Source organism: Stigmatopora argus, chromosome 17 (genome assembly GCF_051989625.1).
Source record: "Stigmatopora argus isolate UIUO_Sarg chromosome 17, RoL_Sarg_1.0, whole genome shotgun sequence".
Classification (NCBI taxonomy): Eukaryota; Metazoa; Chordata; class Actinopteri; order Syngnathiformes; family Syngnathidae; genus Stigmatopora; species Stigmatopora argus.
This window is the reverse complement of record NC_135403.1, coordinates 7,583,384-7,602,899: the sequence shown is the minus strand read 5'-3', so window position 1 is coordinate 7,602,899 and position 19,516 is coordinate 7,583,384. Positions and strand designations below refer to the sequence as shown.

The 19,516-nt window shown below is 39.6% G+C and overlaps 1 protein-coding gene across 4 annotated transcripts in view; it reads right to left on the bottom strand.

The window, feature by feature from the left end:
- The window catches only part of jcada (junctional cadherin 5 associated a), a 105,610-nt gene that overhangs the window by 75,637 nt on the left and 10,457 nt on the right, over positions 1–19,516 (bottom strand). For 3 of the 4 annotated variants that reach the window (XM_077624532.1, XM_077624531.1, XM_077624534.1), the window contains 6 exons: positions 16,132–16,666; positions 13,323–14,219; positions 8,796–12,283; positions 7,579–7,858; positions 5,084–5,146; positions 2,517–2,586 (listed from right to left, as the gene is read on the bottom strand). In XM_077624532.1, the coding sequence (XP_077480658.1) occupies positions 7,824–7,858; positions 8,796–12,283; positions 13,323–14,219; positions 16,132–16,505 (4,794 nt within the window). In that variant the 5' untranslated portion in view covers positions 16,506–16,666 and the 3' untranslated portion in view covers positions 2,517–2,586; positions 5,084–5,146; positions 7,579–7,823. The remainder of the gene's footprint in view (positions 1–2,516; positions 2,587–5,083; positions 5,147–7,578; positions 7,859–8,795; positions 12,284–13,322; positions 14,220–16,131; positions 16,667–19,516) is intronic. The other variant, XM_077624533.1, reaches the window with a different exon arrangement.

Below are 19,516 nucleotides of genomic sequence, written 5' to 3'. Positions count from 1 at the left end.
ACTATGAGAGATGTCGTGAGTCGAAGTGGGGGAGTTGTGCACTACACATTTATGCTGTCTTGGCTTTGGCGTCCATTATCCGGTCGAAAGACGTTAAAACAAAACTGACGGGATAGTAAAGTGAATGGTATGCATTCTGTGTAAAGAGCAGTAAAACTAGGCTTTGATTTATGACCAAGCCAAGTTCAAAATCGTGACTTTGTACAATCAATCAATTTATGGATTCTACAACGTGTTAACTGCACATTATTATTTTTTCTTTTAAGCAGAAACCAGATAACTACTCTAAAAAAATGCATGTATATTGGAGTAGAACAAACTGAAAGATTGACTTCATCAACTGTCCGTTTTTATTTAAGAAAACAGCCGGCAGTTGTTTGCAAATACAGATGACAAATAGTCCTGTGTGTCCTCACATCTGAATGGACATTTATGTCCGCAAACAGCATGGAAAGAAGACTGTCTCCCCCTGTTAAAGCCCTGTGACCTTCATACTTGAAATAAAAGGCGGGGAAACATGTTGTTAGGGGAGGTCACAACCCTTGCACAAAAGACATGAGGAGTGAATGTGGTAGTGTTACGAGAATGTATGCTTTGAGGTGTCTATGTGGCGTCAGGTTGTGTGTTAGAGGGCCTATGAGACGAAGGGGGGGAAAGGGGGGGGGGTTGCTTTTTAGGCTCAGTTGCATGGATTGTAAAAAAAAAAAAAAAGAACTGGACACATTTTCTGTTTTCAACTGTGACAGTATCACATAAAAAGTACTTCAATCTGAGTCAGTTCCTGCTAAACTATTTTCCAACCCATGCCCCAAAAAAAATCCAATTTAGGCACAAACCTGGAAGTACTAACACTAGCTCGGTACACGGTCGATTAGTCGCCGGTCTTTTGGTCGCCGGTCTTTTGGTCGCCGGTCTTTTGGTCGCCGGTCTTTTGGTCGCCCGGAACCTAAATACAAACTGCGAATAACTATTTAGTCATACTTAATGCCCTAGTAATTATTAGGCTAAAGAAAAGCTCCAAATTTCCCGGCCTTTTATTGTTTTTTGTTGGAGAACTTGTTAAGACCCTGACTGACGTAGCTTCTTAAAGGGACAATGCATATATACATACAAACTCTTATACACTCACACGTCGGCTCAGTGAAACTGCTCATGGCCATTGTTGGCTTTTATTGATGCGTAGACCGTGTTGTTTTACCTTGTTTTGTCGCCGGTCTTTTGGTCGTCGGTCTTTTGGTCGCCAGTCTTTTGGTCGCCAGTCTTTTGGTCGTCGGTCTTTTGGTCGCCGGTCTTTTGGTCGTCGGTCTTTTGGTCGCCCGTTGTCGCGGTCGGGCCGACCAAAAGACCGCAACCAAAAGACCGGCGACCAATCGACCGCAAACGCACTAGCTCAGTGTGATAGGAGATGCAGGTCAAAGTCAGGGTCAGGGTCAGCAGGACCCAAATCATCTATCTTTCTTCCTTTCATCCTGAAGATTTAAGAGAATACAGTGTCCTGCATTTTCAGCCTGTGTTGAGAAAATCCTCAAGGTAGCATTAATCTATAACAGTATGTTGTTGTTTACATTTCGCCTGCTAAAACAACATCAGTCCTAAAGTAAACCTAATCTGTCGGTAATAGTAAACAGCCTGTCACAGTAATGGCCAGTGGGGAAAGAAATGAGGACCTCATGGCGATGCCTCAAGTAACTAACACCACTCACTGAACACCCACCAAGACTTCCCACCACCCCTCCTTTAGCTCTGAGCATCTAAAAACCAACAGCCTTCTGACAATTTTCCCGTTGGTCCCAGTCTGAGGAAGGAAGGAGCTCCTTGGAGCTTCCTGTCTTTGCTCGACTCATTGGGAGGTGGCTATGAATAAAGTGTGAGGCGCCTAATTTAAAGCACCCCCCACTTTATCTGTCTGTCTGCACAGTGGGGGAGCGGGCAGAGGTCTGACACCGAAGGAGGCCAGACACTGTGCACGAGATAAGGCAGGCGGAGAACAGGAAGGAGACGACCCAGAAGTCTACGCTCTATGACATGACAGAGACGCCATTCATTTTTTTTCAGGAAGTACGAAAGAAAAACAAGATCAACAATATCAGATGCTGCATAGGAAATGGGAAGATGGGGAGGATGGAAAAAAAATCATCTAATTAGAAACATTCTAGTCCTGTGGAGACTTAGGATAGCTTCAGGATGTTTTTAAAAAGAACAAAGTCTTTAAAAAAACGGATTTGGAATACCTGTGCATCCGTGAATGGATGATCAAAACCTTTTTACAGGCAAATAAACAACGACGTAGGCTAATGTTTGCACAAGTGCGTTTTATAACCGGCGTGGAGTTAAGTTGAGAATAAAGAAATACATTCACTCGCATTTTGAAAGAAATTTAAATTGTTAAGATGTCTATAGGAATTTTTGCAACTATTTAGACCTGACTATAAATGGTAAACAATGGTAATTAAATGTCTTTAAAAAAATTATAGCAAGATATCATGTTAATATGGTCAAAACAATCATAATAGTACCTCAAAACTGACTTCAAAATGATGTTTGCCAGGCCAGTGTCCTTCAATTTTGATGTTTACTGGTCCCCACCTGCATTTAGAAATAAAATGCCATTTTTGAAAATGTCCACTTTAAAATGTTTATTAAATATTAGATTTTTGGGGGAAAGTTGGGGGTGTCATTGCATCCAAACCAATGCTAACATCCTCATCTATTCTGTGGAATGCGTTAGTAGGAGGGAATACACTGTAAAATAACCTCCATCAACCCCCTCAAAAAACAATTTTTGACGGTTTTGAGTTTTAAAACATCTCATTTTGCTGATCCCCTTAATGCACTGGTGTCAAAGTGGCGGCCCGGGGGCCAAATCTGGCCCGCCGCATCATTTTGTGCGGCCCGAGAAAGTAAATCATGAGTGCCGACTTTCTATTTTAGGATCAAATTCAAATGAAGATTATAGATGCATATTTTATTTTCTGATCTTCCCCTTTTTAAATAAAAAAATGAGATTTTTTTAATCAAATCTTTTTGTTTTTAGTTCAAAAAGTATTTTGTCAAATCTGAACATGAACTAAATATTTTCAATTTTAAAAAATATATTTTGTTTTGAAAAACATAATTAAAAGATAATTTCCCTTACTAAGGAAAAAAAAAGCTCAAATAAACATTGTTTTACATCTAGACAAACTGAATATTTAGGGCTTTTAATCCAGTTCTTTTAATCCGATTTAAAAAATTTTTTTAAGTATTATATCCAAAATGGTCCGGCCCATATGAACTCGAGTTGACGTTAATGCGGCCCGCGAACCAACCCGGGTTTGACACCGTTGCCTTAAATGTGCAAGTACAAAACTAAAGCCGATATGTTTCTTTAAGGCATGATGACCAAACGTATGGGCGCCACCTTAGTCTGAACACTTGTTGTTGTCAACACACGCATGCATCACTTGCTTCTCCTCATCACTACACAGAAGCCCTGAACAATCGTGAGTAAACATGAGCGACAGTGGAAGAAGGATCTGTTTGCTCAGTGTACCTAACCCTGTCCTCTCCCACACGAATTCCAAACAACCTTTTGTGTCTAATAAAGGTGAGCGCAAACGGTGGTGGCGGTCCTGCTGATGTCAGCGCCAAGCAAACACGCCAGACAGGCAAAAAGACTGATTAGCATCAAGGACATTTAAATACAAACACAAGAGATAATTTGGAAAAAGTTAAGCGAACTTTTGCAATAATAGGAATGCTTTTTTTCCCAAAGGAACATATTAAAGGTATGTTAGGAATATACTATCTATCATATATAAAAATAATATTTTTAGGATGTGTTTGGAATGTTTAGAAAATGTGATTATGGATCTTGGATTCCTGTTTGAGATTGAAATCTTCAATATTTACAGAAGAAAGGATCATAGGAAAATGGAATAAGGGAGTTTGTGTTACCCCACTGGCACAGCCAGACATCAGATCAGAAGCAAACTTTTGAAATCTATCTCGGTTGGTTGCCTCATAGGAATAACGGTTTGTGTGGCCCCCTTGCAGGGAACACACGAGTGGATACAAAGCGGATGCACTTTTTTTTCAGCAGCAGGGTTATCTTCAGCACAACGTGAGCTCTGGTCCCTGTGTCATGTGAACAGACTTTGTGTGACCAGATAGAATAGGCACCACGTTGCTGTGAGGTCAAAGGTCAGTGTAGGCCTAAATGCTCATGTGAAGGCAATGGAACGATGGCAGTAAAACATTCATAAAACTATATAAAAAGAACAATATTATTCATTTGATACACGTTAACATTGTTGTTGAATCCTGAGGAATGTAGCTAATTATTAACAGAAAATTTAAGGCGGAAACAGTGCAAAAAGTGATTGAGGGGATTAAACACAAGGGGGTACCAAATCGCAAGTTATGACATTAATAGGGTAGGGTGAGATGGCTCTACATAATAATAAACATAATAATAAACATAATAGTAATAAACATAATAGTAATAAACATAATAGTAATAAACATAATAGTAATAAACATAATAATAAACATAATACTAATAAACATAATAATAATAATAATAATTATTATTATTATTATTATTACAATAATAATAAAACCCATGTTAAACTAATGAAACAATTTTTAAAAATCATATCTCAAAAATTCTACTTGTATTGTATGTAAAACACAAATAACAGCCATAAGGTTTGAGTAAAATGTATAATATTTGAATGAAACAAACCGTAAGCATTGTTTTCCTAATTGATATACCTAATGTAGTATACATAATAGACATATGTATATTATGTAATTCCAAATATACTACCTAATGTATTCTATCTTATTATATGACATAATGCATTTATTTCTGGATTCAAAGGAACACATTTACAGGTATGTTAGGAATATACTTTTAAAATACTATCTATCAAATATCAGAATAATATTTTTAGGATGTGTTTGGAATGTTTAGAAAATGTGATTATTGGTCTTAGATTTATGTTTCCAAGCTAAATTTTTCTATTTTTCCTGTGTTCTTATATGATATAAGAAAATACTATGGTGAATATATTCAATTTTAAGGAAAAAAAATACATACATGCAAGAGTGGATAGTTGGTTCAGTGAGGAAGATGAAGTCGTCTCAAGTACTGGAGCGCCATCTGATGGATAATAAGGTCAACTTAGATTTTTTTTCGTTTTAATTCAAGTGTTGTAAAGTACTAGAAGTGCTTATCTGTAAATTAATTTGTCCAAGATTATGTATGCACTTGAATAATAACAATAAAGGTATTCAATTTAATTAAACAAACTCTTAAGTATGTACTGATTTTATCACATTCACTCTGGAGAAACACACTTTTTTCATGCAAATACGTTTATTTATGAATCGTCTGTAATACTGTACAACAGCACACACTTGTCTATTCCTGATCATTCTAAATGATCTATTTCAATATAGACAAACATTGTGCATTTTATAATTAGTTCCCTTTTCACAATCTAAAAATACCATATTCTGCTTTAAATATGTAGAATACCTTCTGAAAATAAAATATACATTATTTGAAATATAACAGTTGTTTATTCGGTATACTACCATAGTTCCAAATGAAAGAACGGTATATGCAAATACACTTCCCCGTGACTTGTTACGCATTTCATGCACACACACTCACACACAAAAAAAACCTAAAGATGCCGCACATAAAAAAAAACATTATACATATTATTATCTGTATGAAAATATAAAATATCAAAGCAAGATGTGCACCAATCAGTCTGTTACAAATAACTTGCAGTACAAAAGACTAACAAGAATGGACTGGAACTAGGAAGAACAGGTAGGTACTGAGGCAAAAAACAGAATGAAGACAAAACTCGACTTTAAACGAATTACCCTTGTCGACGCCACTTTCTGTGTACCAACAACATCTTAGGTCAAAACTATTTTCCTGACAAAAGCACAAAAAGGAAACAAGCAAACTGGCATAGGGATCCAGGAGTAGTACTTTTGGATTTTGGTTATAAATCCAGTAAATGTTAATGGAAAAATGCATAGCACAAAGTTTGGTTTGGTATATTCCCAAATTTGATGTATTGCTATCGCAAAAGCTAAGACTGTTCTGATCAAAACCTGCAAAAATATGGAATGATATGTAAAAAATAAAACGATTGAACATGTTTACAATGCTTTGTACATCACGGTCAAGAATATATAAAGGACTATTATGGTGACACCATGGGAAAATATACTTTCAAAATAAAAAAAATAACAAAAAAAACAGTCTACCGGTAAAAATAGAAAATTGGCTATTTTATATTTCATGTTATAGTAGTTGTTATTCATTTTTGAAGCATTTGTCTTCTAACTTCGGTTGAAATAGTCATTCATAGTAGTATTGTAAATTTGAATTCAATAATTACTGTTATTACCAACAATTCTGCTCATGGTAAATGATTATGTTTGAGGTTTTACACACAAGTTAACCAAGAGAAACTGTGGACAAGGCACACCTTTCATTCAACATAGCTACATGATATTTATCATTTCCTGCATAAAAGCACTTTTGACACATCTAGACTACTACCTGCAGTTAAATATAGACCTCTTTTACTGCCTCAAAATACATATATATATTGAATGAACTTCTCTTTTTAGTACTAGTTGACAAAGTAGACTCTTCTGATATACAGTTTGTGGCATTTGCTAATTATGATGCTAAAAGTGAAAAAAGAGGTGTTGCACAAATCACAATGAAAATAATCATCCTTAAGTATTGGAAGGGATTATTGGTTGTCATGTTAATCTATCAGGATTGTAAAATCAGACACCTGCCAAAACTTAACGCTCAAAGTCAGACATTTAAATGAGATCTCCTTAAAATGGGGACATCTTCAAATACAACCAAAAAGCCTGTCGATCCCCAAAAACAACAAAAAAAGTACAATAATTTATATTGCTCTTGGGTGAAGCTATTCAAAGACCACAGTGTTTTCATTGCAACCCAGACACTCCGAGTACATTCGCTATCATACAGGTATAAGAATAAAGAACAGAGGGTTCCATAATTAGTGTCTCACTCAAATACCACAATAAAAAAAACGAAAATCTATGATTTTCCGAACATATATAAGAAAATATACGTTTTTTTTTTTAATTGATTTCTATAATCTGGATAAAATTTTATATTCCTTTCTATATTTACATTTGGTGAAGGTTAATACTGATTGTAATGCAATACGGTTGCCTTTGTTTTGAATGAACCTGTTACATTTCTTTTGTTTTGAAGAGCTGAAGCGCTTTTACATTCATAATTCAACACTAAGCCAAAAGGCTGAGCGCAGGAGGAAATAATGACATGCACCGTAAAGAAAGCAAAAACAATACTATTTCAAAGAAAGGCAATTTACTCGGTATAGCGGATAAAATAATGGTGGTTACGGGAGGAAGGGCGAGATTGAAAAAGGCTTGGAGAACTGTCCATCCATCCTTCTACTACTGTATATATTGTATATTCTCTACCACTTGTCTTCTGAATGGTCGTGAGTGAGATCCTATCCCATCTTATTTGAGTTGAGAGGCGGTGCTTACCCTGAACTGGTCGCCAGCCAATCTCAGGGCTTGGAAAATAAGCATCTTCATTTATTGTGGCTGTAAAAATGGCTCCGCAGCACCAGAAAAGTCAGATTTGCAAGGGGTGATATGTGCCAATACTGGAAGCCTCACAGCCGAATAATCCTTAAAATGAAATGAAAGCATGTTTATGTTCCCTGGGGGGGAAAAAGTTATAGTATTTGAAAAAAAGATTTCCACAGTGGTAAATGCAGATCCAGAGGTTAAACTCGCTCCACTCGACTTGGGTCGTAGGAGTCTGATGAGAAAAGAAAAACAGACTTAATTTCAACTGTGTATTTGTCAAAAAGTGAATACAGTGGTACCTCTACATACGAGCAGCTCTACCTATGAGATGCTCAAGATACGAGGAAAATTTCGAGCAAATAATTCGCTCTAGATACGAGAAAAAATTCGAGATGCGAGAAAGCCAGGTGGCCATGACATGAGAGGCTGTTTATCATTGTAGCGCACTGTCTTTTTTTGCCGCATCTCTTTCGTGTATAACAGATATCTACGAGCACTGAACGATTTCTTCACACAAGTTTCTCCTACACATGGACCAGAAAACGCACAGCGCGCATGCGCGGGCAAAAAGAGGGCTTTCTGGGTAATGAAGTATACTCGTGCACACAACACCGATAGCCAATGGCACCCTTTCTCAGAATAAAACTTCATTACCCACAATCAATAAGTGGGTAGGCTGTTATTCCTTCCTTAGTCTGTTAGCTCCCGTGATCGCTCATTCGAGACTACTTCTCATTGGCAAGTGGTCATCCGTTATCCTATTGTGAGGACATTTGTGTGCATCATTTTCGGAATATTTTGAAGGGAATACAACAGCAAACAGCCCATCAATAGCGAACGTGAGGGTGGAGGCGTGGCAAACAGCTAACCCGGCCAGGAGAAGGTAAAAAAAAAAATTAAAACAACATTAGAATTCAGTTTTGTGTAAAGTTACATTAATCGAATGTTTGAGTGTGTCTGTAAATATTAATCCAAGTTAATTTAAATTTGTTTGTTCGGTTACGAGTGTGTTGCCTTGGATACAGTCTGCCCGAATTAAGCTCGTATGTAGAGGTACCACTGTATATTCTTTTTTCTTTCACTAGCACAGGTCATGGATTTATTTATTTTTTTACATAGGAATATCAGGGGTACACTGGAATAAATGCAAGTATTATCCTTACACCCACCTGTGACATTTAGGATTTCCTCACCCTCCACATTTGAGGAAGTAAAGGTCCCAGGACTGAAACTGAGTGGTAAGGTTATTTCTCTTTTGGGAACACTTCGGGGTTTAGGAAGCAGCGGAGGTTTCTGCAGCTTTGTGCGAACCTTTGCTTTAGGCAACTTGCCTATCTTAACGTCGTTAGCCATTTGACTTTTGCTAACGTCTGCTGTATCGTGCTTGTCTGTGTTGTCTATATCATTAAGCTCCACTTTTCCCTCTGATTCCTCTGCCTTTACTTCGACATCTTCCCTCTCTCCTTCTTTTATTGCTTTTAGTGCAAAATCAACAGTCCGTTCTACCTCCCTGGATTTCCCATCTTCTTTGCATATATGTTCATTGTCTTCACAAGGGTGACAATTCTCTCTGAGTGCTTCACATGCATTTTCAAGCTCAAGTAGAGGAACCACATCCTCTTCTTTCCTTCTTCCATTTAGTGCCTTTACACCATTTTCATCTCCTTGTTTCTCCTCAAACTCAACCTTTGGCTTTTCTTTTAAAAAGTATTCCTGTCTACCAACATCTCTCCTCTCAGAATTAGAGGCTCTATTGGAATCAGATCCTTTTAGGCTGAGGCGTCTGATTCGGGAAACCGAGTCTAGTTCTTTGAATCGGGCTTTTCTGTCCGTGGTTGAGCTGCCCAAAGATGTTGCAGATACGGAAGCAGTAGAATTTAGCTTATCTTGCACGGCTTCGATGAATTTATTTGAAGGTTGTGGTTTGGTGCTTTTCTTCCCGGCTTTACTTGGTTGTAGCTTCTCTTCAGAGGTCGTTAGTAGGGATACGGGACGATTACAAGGAGGGAATTCTGAAAAGTTCAACACCATTGCTGATTGATCCAAGTTATCTTTCTTGTCCTCAACATCAATATAATTGTTGCTGTAGCTTTGACTGCGATTTTCATTCACGCCATCCCCCAGTTTTGACACATTGGCCTCTTCCATCTCTGGTTCGGGTAAAATGACTTGCTTGGCCTCTTCAAACGCACTCTGATTTTTCTCACATGCAAAATGTGTTTTCTCTTCTGTGCTATTTTCCGACACTCCTAAAGTCTCCATTGGAACCGTTATACCCAAGATTCTGGCCGCTCTCTCCTCAATGGATTCATTTTCAGGTATTCCCTTTGCAGATTTAACCTCATAGAGGCTTGTCATGTCCTCTGTGGGTAATGCATTCTCTTTCGCTTGAATCAATAAGGTCTCAAGGTGCACGTCTGCGATTTTTGTCTCATTTTTGTTGTATTTGAAAGACTGTGAGTGACTGTATCTGTCATTGGCATCATCCTTGAACAGAAAGGAGACCTCCTTGGTCATCTGAATGTCAGACGGAGAACTTTTACTCTTGGGCAATTTATAATTTTCGTTTCTGCTTCCATTAAGGCTCAAATTCATCTCACTTCTGCTTTGTGGTCTTTTGGCTAACTGAGCCTTTGCCTCGGTGAACACTTCATCTGGATACTGTAGCTCAGAACTGCCTTCAGGAATGCCACCATTTTTCACATGCACTGTGCCACTCTCATTTGGAAAGTCCAGAGACAGCGCCAAGGGATCAAGCTGGGCCGAGTGCTGCGTTGTGTCCCCGTGACCACATGGATTCTCCGTATAAACCGTTAGTCCAACATCCCTTAGCAATGACTCCTGAGGGACAGGAATATCCTGCCTATAAAGCCCGTTTGAATTATTGTTTTGAGGCAATACGGACACAGCTTGTCTCACACCTGTACCATGGCTCATCCCTAATCTATCTGTTAGTGATATGTTGGTCTGTGGTCTGAAGAAAACTTGTTGTGTGTCTACGGATTCCAACTCATTGGCCGAGGGAAATGATTTTGACCTTATTTTGATAACAGGTTTTTCTTTGAGTCCGGGTGCAAGACTCATTGCTTCTCTGCCTGCTTCAAGGCCAGTCGGGAAACGCAATCCTGATTTATAGTGGGCATTTCTTTTATTCATGCCGTCTAAATCATCAACTGACCGACCAACATGACGCCTCTTGCTGATTGTGTCTTCCATCTCCTTATTGATGGTCTCCAGCTCACCAATAGCATCGAATGGTCGTCGGTTAACTGGCTTGAGGAGGAACTGACCAAAAGCCTTTTGTTCAGCGCACTCTGGAGGACTGGAGTTGCTCCTCTTTGGAGAGGTTAGGTTTGCGTCTGCTGAATCCTGTTGTTGTTTGGATGGGGAGGATAGGTGTGGCACAGAAGGTTGCAAGGATTGCTGTGGTGGGCTGTTGCTAAGTCGGGAAAATGCGCTGTTGCTGGAGGGATTGAGGTTTTTCTGGCCAGCCATGGGATAGCCGTAGGAGGAACCGTTATCTGTTCCTACACCACTATCAGTTGTTGTGTCTGAGGCGGAGTGGACAGGCTCTTGTCCTCCAGGTGGGCTTTGGGATTCTGGACTTTTGATCACGGTCAAGGGTGAGCCAGTCTGGGTTTCCTGGTTTCGGTATTGATTTCCAGGCCAGGAGCCGGAATAACACATCTCCTTTTCCTCTTGGGCTTGAAGTGCCCAAGCATCAATGATCTCCTTTCTTAAAGGAGCCCTCTTGTAGTTCCTCAGCGAGGAAGTGCTGGTGGTATGAAAATGTGAATAGTGGACTCGGATGGGCATCTCGTTCACTGACTTGCTTCGCAAAGCGTGGGTCTCCTTCAGGCCTACGGCGAAGGTTTCCGTATTGGTCACAGTCAGACTTCGTGGTGTGTCATTGTTGTTCTGATCTGCTGATAAATCTTTGTTAAGGTTAGTTGGTGTGTGAAGGGGAACAGACACAAGGCAGAAGATGGTCTCACTCACTCTTCTCTTTGTATTTCTGTTATTGTCCATCCCTGATTCTGGGACAATTTTTTTCACTTGCGTGATGGTTTCTGCGAAGACCTGATCTAAACTAGACCCTGGGCGGGATGCTGCCCTTCTTACTGGGGCCTGGAAGGCTGAAGATGGGGATGGAGGAGGAAGTTGCTTTTTGGAATACGTATTACAATTTTGGTCAGTTGCTGAGAAGTTATCGACAGTCGCTTTGTGCAAATTGCAGTGCCACCTCTTATTGTCATTGTCAAAGTCACATGAAGATGTCTGATTATCATCGCTAGCCAGTTTGGCAGCGATAAAAGGCCCGACCGATGGGGGCGAAAAGGCACTGTTGCTGGATGCTGGCTCCGACACGGTGGTGCTGGGTAACTCGTTGCGGATGTGACGTATTTTATCAGCGTCGGTGAGGGAATTACCACCGAGAGGTGAGGAAATGTGCCGGATGCGCGGATCATCAAAGGAGATATATTGGACCCCTCCTCCTGGATACCCTTGTGAAGTACATACAGGATGATGTAGGTGCTTCTGGACTGCAATGCATTTCTCTCTGGGCGGCTCAGACCAATGAGCTGCTGGATGTCGAGTAATCCAATGTGATCCATCGGGAGCCACATGTATCTGCTGGTACATATCACCTCTGTACCTAAGTGCAAAACAACACAGTTGAATTTGGACCTACATTGTCTGGCAAAGACTTTTAGGAAAACATTCACAATGATAAACAATTATTACATGTGATATCACTATGATTTTGACATATGATGTTGCTTTTATGGCAATGAATGTGCATGATCCAGGACTGAATGCATACTTAGCAGTTAATTTCTCAACAAATGTATGTGCAAAAAAAACTGAGCTAAAGAAAATAACACAAACCTAAAGTGGTATGAAAATAATAATTTACATTATTCAAATTTATAAATCAAAGGGGTGTTTAGCAGCAGAAACTTAATTTTGATATATCTATAACTGATGGACAGAGTTATATTTTAGATCAATTGGACAAACACATAGATGTGCGACATTTACCAATATAAAATTACACAGATGCGAAAAATCGGCAACCTTTGTCATTTTGGTGATTTAAACTGTAACTTCTTAGCCCAGGTTGATTAGAAAACAAAATTGGTAGCTTATTTAAGGTGCCTAACTGAATTTTGTGTTTTTCTATGAACCTCTAGCAAAGAATAGGAAAACCTCTTTAAAATGACCGGGATGACATTTCACAACACGAGCATGTCTGTGATGAAGTTTCTAAATTCATTACAACAAAGCCGATCAATAGTGTGCCGGATCGGCCAGAATAAGTCACGGAATACAGTGAGGCCAAAAATCAAGAACTACCGGTTTCTATTTTGAGAGGATGCAGCTCAAATTAACGTCTGACCTGATGATTAATCGACCAATAGAGAAAATAGGACTACACAATAAAATCAAATGTGCATAAAAATGGTAAAATATGCAAATTGAATTAGATAAATTAGATTATTTTAAGGGATTTACAGCAAGATTGTGTCAGACGTTGAAAACTCAAATTCATGCTCAATCTCAGCACCCCCAAAGCTTGTGTATAGGTAATTCAGAAATCCCATCATTATTCAGAACACTACAATGTTCCTTTAACATGATACTGCCTTCCTTTTAGAGTTTCCTAATATAACCATACAAATAGAACACATTACCTGTAATCAACTGCAATTTCACCATATCCCCGGCGCCCTCCTATAATCACGGGGGCTCGTTTGTATGATGGGGGAGGGATGTAGCCTGGAGGGCCAGAATCCTGTGCAAAATAGTCTAGTGGAGCTTCACCTGTTCTTATGATGGGAAGAGGAGTCCTATCCCTGCTGTGGGAAATAACCGAGTCTCTCCCAGACAAGACTTCACAGCTTCCCCTAATCTGCTGGTGCATTTCATAGGAGGGCGGTCTGGGGGGGCGAGTGAAGCGGGGCTTTGGCGTTAATGACAATTGGTTGGCACTTGCTGGCCTCCCATTCTCCGGCCAGCGGGGTGCCCTGTAAAGGTCGTGGTGTGACAGTGGGTGTCCATTAAGCCGTCTGTACACGTCCTGACCACATGAGCCCGTGTCCACATATTGCAGGCTCTCCGGTCGCAGCATCCTGGGCATGGACTGGGATTTGGCTTTGGTCCTGGGATGGACTACCATTCCCTCTGGTGTCCTGGCGTGCAGCCGCTGCTGTTCCTGTGCCCAACGTTCACCATCACTTCGCGACATCTGGCGACTAAAACTGACAGCTGGGTGCCACTCATTTGTCCCCAGGCTCTGGCACTTCCTCTCGGTGGCCATCTTCCACTGTTTTAGAGCTGCCTCCCTTTCTTTAGCACGGGCTTGTACTTGGGCTGCCCAACGTTGCCGCTCCTGGGCCACTCGCTGACGCTCCTCAGAGGGCAACTCTTGGCCCCTTGCTTCTCGAGGTCCTTCTGCTCGGATATACTCCCCATGTCCACCTGCGTGGCAGTCCGCATAGTCCAGCAGAACAGTAAAGTCCTGGCCTCGCCTCCTCCAAAAGGACACATCCTTGGATTGTATCTGTTGACCTCTGCTGCCATCACAGAACCTAAAAAAAGGACACATCACATCAGAGAAATTCTAGACTGAAAATTTGCTAACAATTATTTTGCGGGAAACACAAGGAGAGAAATGAGGGATGGAATTCCTAGAGCAAGGGTGTCAGACTCGGGTTGGTTCGCGGGCCGCTTTAACGTCAATTTCTCGTGGACCGGACCATTTTATATATAATATTTAGATATATTTTTTACAAATGGATTAAAAGAATTGGATTAATATCCCTGAATATTCAGTTTTTTAAAGATCTAAAACGATGTTTATTTTAACTTACTTTATAAATTTTTAGATTTTACAAAATGATTTTTGAACTAAAAACACAGAAAAAAAAGGATTACAAATTTACATTTATTGATTTAAAAGGGGGAAAATCAGGAAATTTAATATACATCTATACTCTTCATTTTAATTTGATCCTAAAACAGAAAGTCAGCACTCATGATTTACTTTCCCGGGCCACACAAAATGATGCGGCGGGCCAGACTTGGCCCCCGGGCCCCCACTTTGACACAGGTGTCCTAGAGCAATAAAAGTATCACTGTTCCACTACTCAGGAAAATCAGGGCAAACTTTGCTAATAGAGAACAAATGTTCGATACAACTTCCACTAGATGGAGACAGAAGACCATGAGATTTTTTTTTTTGAAATTATTTTTGTGCCATGTACACAAAAGGATAAAGATACCCTTAATTAGGACATTAGCATTAAGCCTCCCCTTTTAAGAAATGAACTATTTCAACACCTATCTCAAACAATAATGCTAATTACTACTGTTAAAGGAGTGGCTGACACAAGGAGCAGTGCACCCTCATTTGAGCCCTTTTCAAAATGACCCGCTGATCAACACCATAAGCAAACCACATATGCACAACTCCCAAGGCTAAGGTCACCGACCACCCACCCTTGACATTTCAAATCTATGCGAATCATCTAAATAAGTAATCATGTGAGTTGTAGTCATTTGTCAAATCATCAGTAATAAAAAAGAAGACAGGCCATTCATTATCAAAACCAAAACTGCTAAAAGTGAATCCATCAAAAGAAAAAAATGATGAAAATTACATCCTATACTATTGTTACCTGCCAAAATATGTGGGTTAGTTATTTTAAAGTAAAAGGAAAATAATAATCACAAGAATCTAAAACAGATATTTACTTTGTGATTATTTTACTGGCTTGTGGTTATATATATATATGAAAACATTGCAAACAAAAAGGGCAAAATGGCTAAATGAATCAGCCCTTAAAAAACAGGTGTGTCCAAGGATTATCATTCTGTAGACCTATCATAGAATTTAACCGCGCTTACCCAAGAGGGCTTCCATTGCATAACACCAGACAAAGCTAAATATAGCCCATGCTCCATATACATTATTTATTAAATCTTATATACATTCTGTATTATTGATGGGAAAGTAGGCTATAATTAGGTATAAATGTGGAGTTTTAGTGAAAAACACTTGGCCATATATGGAGGGCTGAGTAAATATGACATCTGAGTGTGTAACACTTGGCATGCTTAAATGGGGCACAGAGGCTTGTCCCTGAGCTGTTTTGATTATAACTTTAAGGTCCAATGTGGCCTATTAAGATTCCAGAGCACATTGTCATAACCACTATTGCTTGGTGAAAAGTAGAAAATAAAAAAACAAGACACAAAAAGGAATGCAAAAACAAGGCAAAGACACTGTTTGTGACAGATACTACTAGTATTCAAAACGTGCTCCAAATTCCAAGGACTAAAACTATCGATTTGCTCTATGACAGATATTTCGTCAAGGCGCCAGAGCAGAGAATATAATTGAATTATTCAATAAATAGCCAAAGATTATAATTAGGAGGTGGGAGGTTGATTGGTCAGCAAATTACAGTATTGATGTCACAACACATAATTTAATCTTACCCGCTGTCTGAGGTCAATGACTCTCCAAAGGAAGGAGTGTCAATTTGACTCTGGATTTCCCCCTCCTGCCTGGATTGACTCCTGTTCCCGGGTTCGACGTTATTGAGACAGCCAGTTCCAATCACATAGGAGTGAGGGTGCCTGATTCCATATGTATTGCTGTATCCCACTCTGGACCCTCTTTCATACCCGTTGAGTGTCCTGCTGTGGGGCCTGCTTCCCAAACTCTCATGGTGTTTAATGTAAGATGGGGGTGAAGAAGAAGACGCTGGGCGGGATGTAGATGCAGGAGTTGGGGTCGGGGTTGTGGAGGGGGTGCTATGCTTCGGTATCTTGTATCCATGAGAAATGAGGAGATCCTCCACGCTGTACATGTTCGCATTTGTTTATGCTGGTGTGTTTTCCTTTTTCCCTCCTCTCTATGTTTTTCACTTTTTGGGGGGTGGGGAATGGAGGTTGTTTGTCAAGGTGTCTTTGCTTCTTCCCTATGTGCAGCGGCAGGATAACTGGCACTGCTGTACAGCCAAGGCCATCACTGGGTAGAGGAGAAAAGGGGAGATCAGTAAAATGGACCAAAGAAAAAGAAAACTTGGGCAAAATTCACGTAAAATTGCATCGTCAGAATTTCATCTATGTTTGCTTTAAAAAAATGCAAGAGAATAAAAACAGTCAAGTGGGATGTTACTACCAACGTGCTCTTTCACAACAGCCATCAATCAGATAATGTTTTTACATCAGAACCAGTGTCTCGTGATAAACACTTGTCAGACTACAACAATTGCTAATAGAATAACATGGCAAGATGTGATACAGTCACTAGCTTTAAATGGGGGAAAAATGCAAGGTGAACTACTATATCCTCCCATCACAAAAAAAGTTGAGAAAAGGCAGAATCTGTGAAATTGGCAAAAGAAAAGGAAACAGTACAACTTCTGTCCCAACTACGATATGTCAAGAGTCCAAGTTCACTGCGTCTTACTAGCCTTTCCCTCCCTTCTCGTATCCATCTTACTTAGGGCACATCAGCATCACAATTATCTCCATACAGAACACTGCTTGAAGAAGATGTAAACAAATACCATTCCAATGGACAAGATTGCACCAAAATTCAGGATGCTAAATGTCATGTATGAATGTGGTGCTTCTGTACTTGCACAACTAGAAATGAGAAAAGGAATTTCTTTCTGTTCACATCCTCTTCCTCACTCTCGGGAACTCTTTTGAATCTCAGAAGGATCTCCTTCATCTGGAAGCATAAGAAGCATATTTTAAAAATAAAAGCTGGAATTCCCCCTGAAATTACAATTGAGTGCAAAGGAATGCAGTCATCAAGCTGAAATGTGGGAGAAAGAAATTAACTAAGGACTGTAACACTGGTTGAAACATCACAGCAATCCCAAGATACCCTGCAAATATACGAGTAGCCTATTCTACTTGCCAACCCACTCGATTTTTTCCAACAGACTCCTGCATTTCAGTGCCCTCCGCAAGCATCGGTTCTTTCATTTTTAGGGAGCTTTCCACTTGTTCAATAATGAACATGTTCATTTCTGGTCATTTTCAAATACAATTTTCATTCAAAAAAGGTTGTACAGTGGTACCTCAACATATGAGTGCCCCGAGTCTTTTGCGAACTGAACTAACTACTATGCATGAAAACCGCATTGAGGGACTGTGCGGTGACCTCAGTCTCAGTCTGCAGAAGGTCCCCACCTCGTGGACTTCCTTTGTGTGGCTCCAGTTTTTTACCTAGGTCTACAATGTCTTGTGTGTCTCGTGTCTGTCTTGCTACTGCAACCAAGAAATTTCCCGAATACGGGATGAAATAAAGTTCTAACCTAAGCAAGCAAAATTAATCAGAACAGAATGAAATGCTTAACTACAGTAGACATACTGTTGATGTAGATACTAGTGGGAACAAAAACGCTCTTGCTGAAGTCACACTCTCTTGTCAAGAGGACAGATGATGTAGTTTTGTAGCCCAGTGGCTTGGTACTCTCCAGTGAAGCAGAGTGCCAACAATGTGGCTTTTCTACAATAAGAATTCCAATTCCAGTATGAAATTTGTTGCAAGAATCAAATGTGGTTCAAATAGCTTAAAAGCAAATGGCACTTTGATGCTTTGCATGACAGAGTCAAATGATTCGTTTTGAGCTCGACTAACAGATGGAGGATGCCGCCTAGGCAAAATGTATTCATCTATGAATCTTCACATTGGTTTAGCGTCTTAACATTTGTTTTACCACACCCTGCCCATGTAAAAGAAATAAAAAAACAGTGACAAGCAAGGAGTCTTGACTCATGACTCCCCTCACTGCATGTCCTTGTGCCTTCTTGGCTACCTGAACCTTAGCAGAGCCGATGAGGTTATTAAGAGGATCCAAAACCGTGAAATACCGCTCTTTATATGTATGACTCCTTAATAAGATTAACTTTTTTCATTTAAAACCTTAAACCTGTTAGCTTTGGCGGCTTGACTCTTGGCTCTTACTCACTTAATACTTTAGTTAAGTTTCACTCCTTCTATATGTGTAATCTCATCAAGGAGAGTCAAGCTGGAAGTTTGTTGGTATTCACGAGGGAACAATGTCAAGACAATGACACTAAAGTTCATCGGACCTTTTGTGTTTCACGTTCATGTTTGCAAGAACACTATAAAATAAATTTGTGGACAACAAATTATCGAAACGATTTTCATTATCTGCACGTTTCATTACATTTACAAAATGTTTCCAAACCTCCTTGACAGTGCTCAAACTGCGTCCTTCATTGGCAATCTTTAAGTATAAATGACCTTCATGTACCAGATCAATGCTCAAAGAATTTAAATATGCAAATCAGAAAATGGATAAAGGAGAAAATAATGTTTAAACATGGAAAATGACATGCTTGCTCAACTGGGACAGTCTCCAGCACCCCCCACAACCCTTGTGAAGATAAGCGTTTCAGAAAATGAATGAATCAAACCCTTGAACAAGATTCTTTTTGCTAGGATGCACTTGAACAAAAAAAATCCTTTCAAGAGCAGATTTCACACAGATGTAAATACGCAAATTAGAAGCGTGCCAAGCTCCATTTACGGCTGTTTACGAGAGTTAGGCTATTGCTTAAGGTTGTAAATACAGTGAGACGGATATTTTTACCGGAAATATGAATACACTGGCGAGATTCATAACACTTAAGGCTATCTTATGAATATTCTAAAAGTGTTCGTGATTCGACCCAGGCTTTTTCAAATACTGTAACTAATATCTTAAAAGCAGAATTCATGAACTCAGAAATCAGTGTGATTGGTATCAGGGTTCTTCTGTCTTAGATTAAATTAGATTAAGGTCAGGGGCTAAAGACATTAATATGATATTTCATGTGAGAATCCAGCTTACCT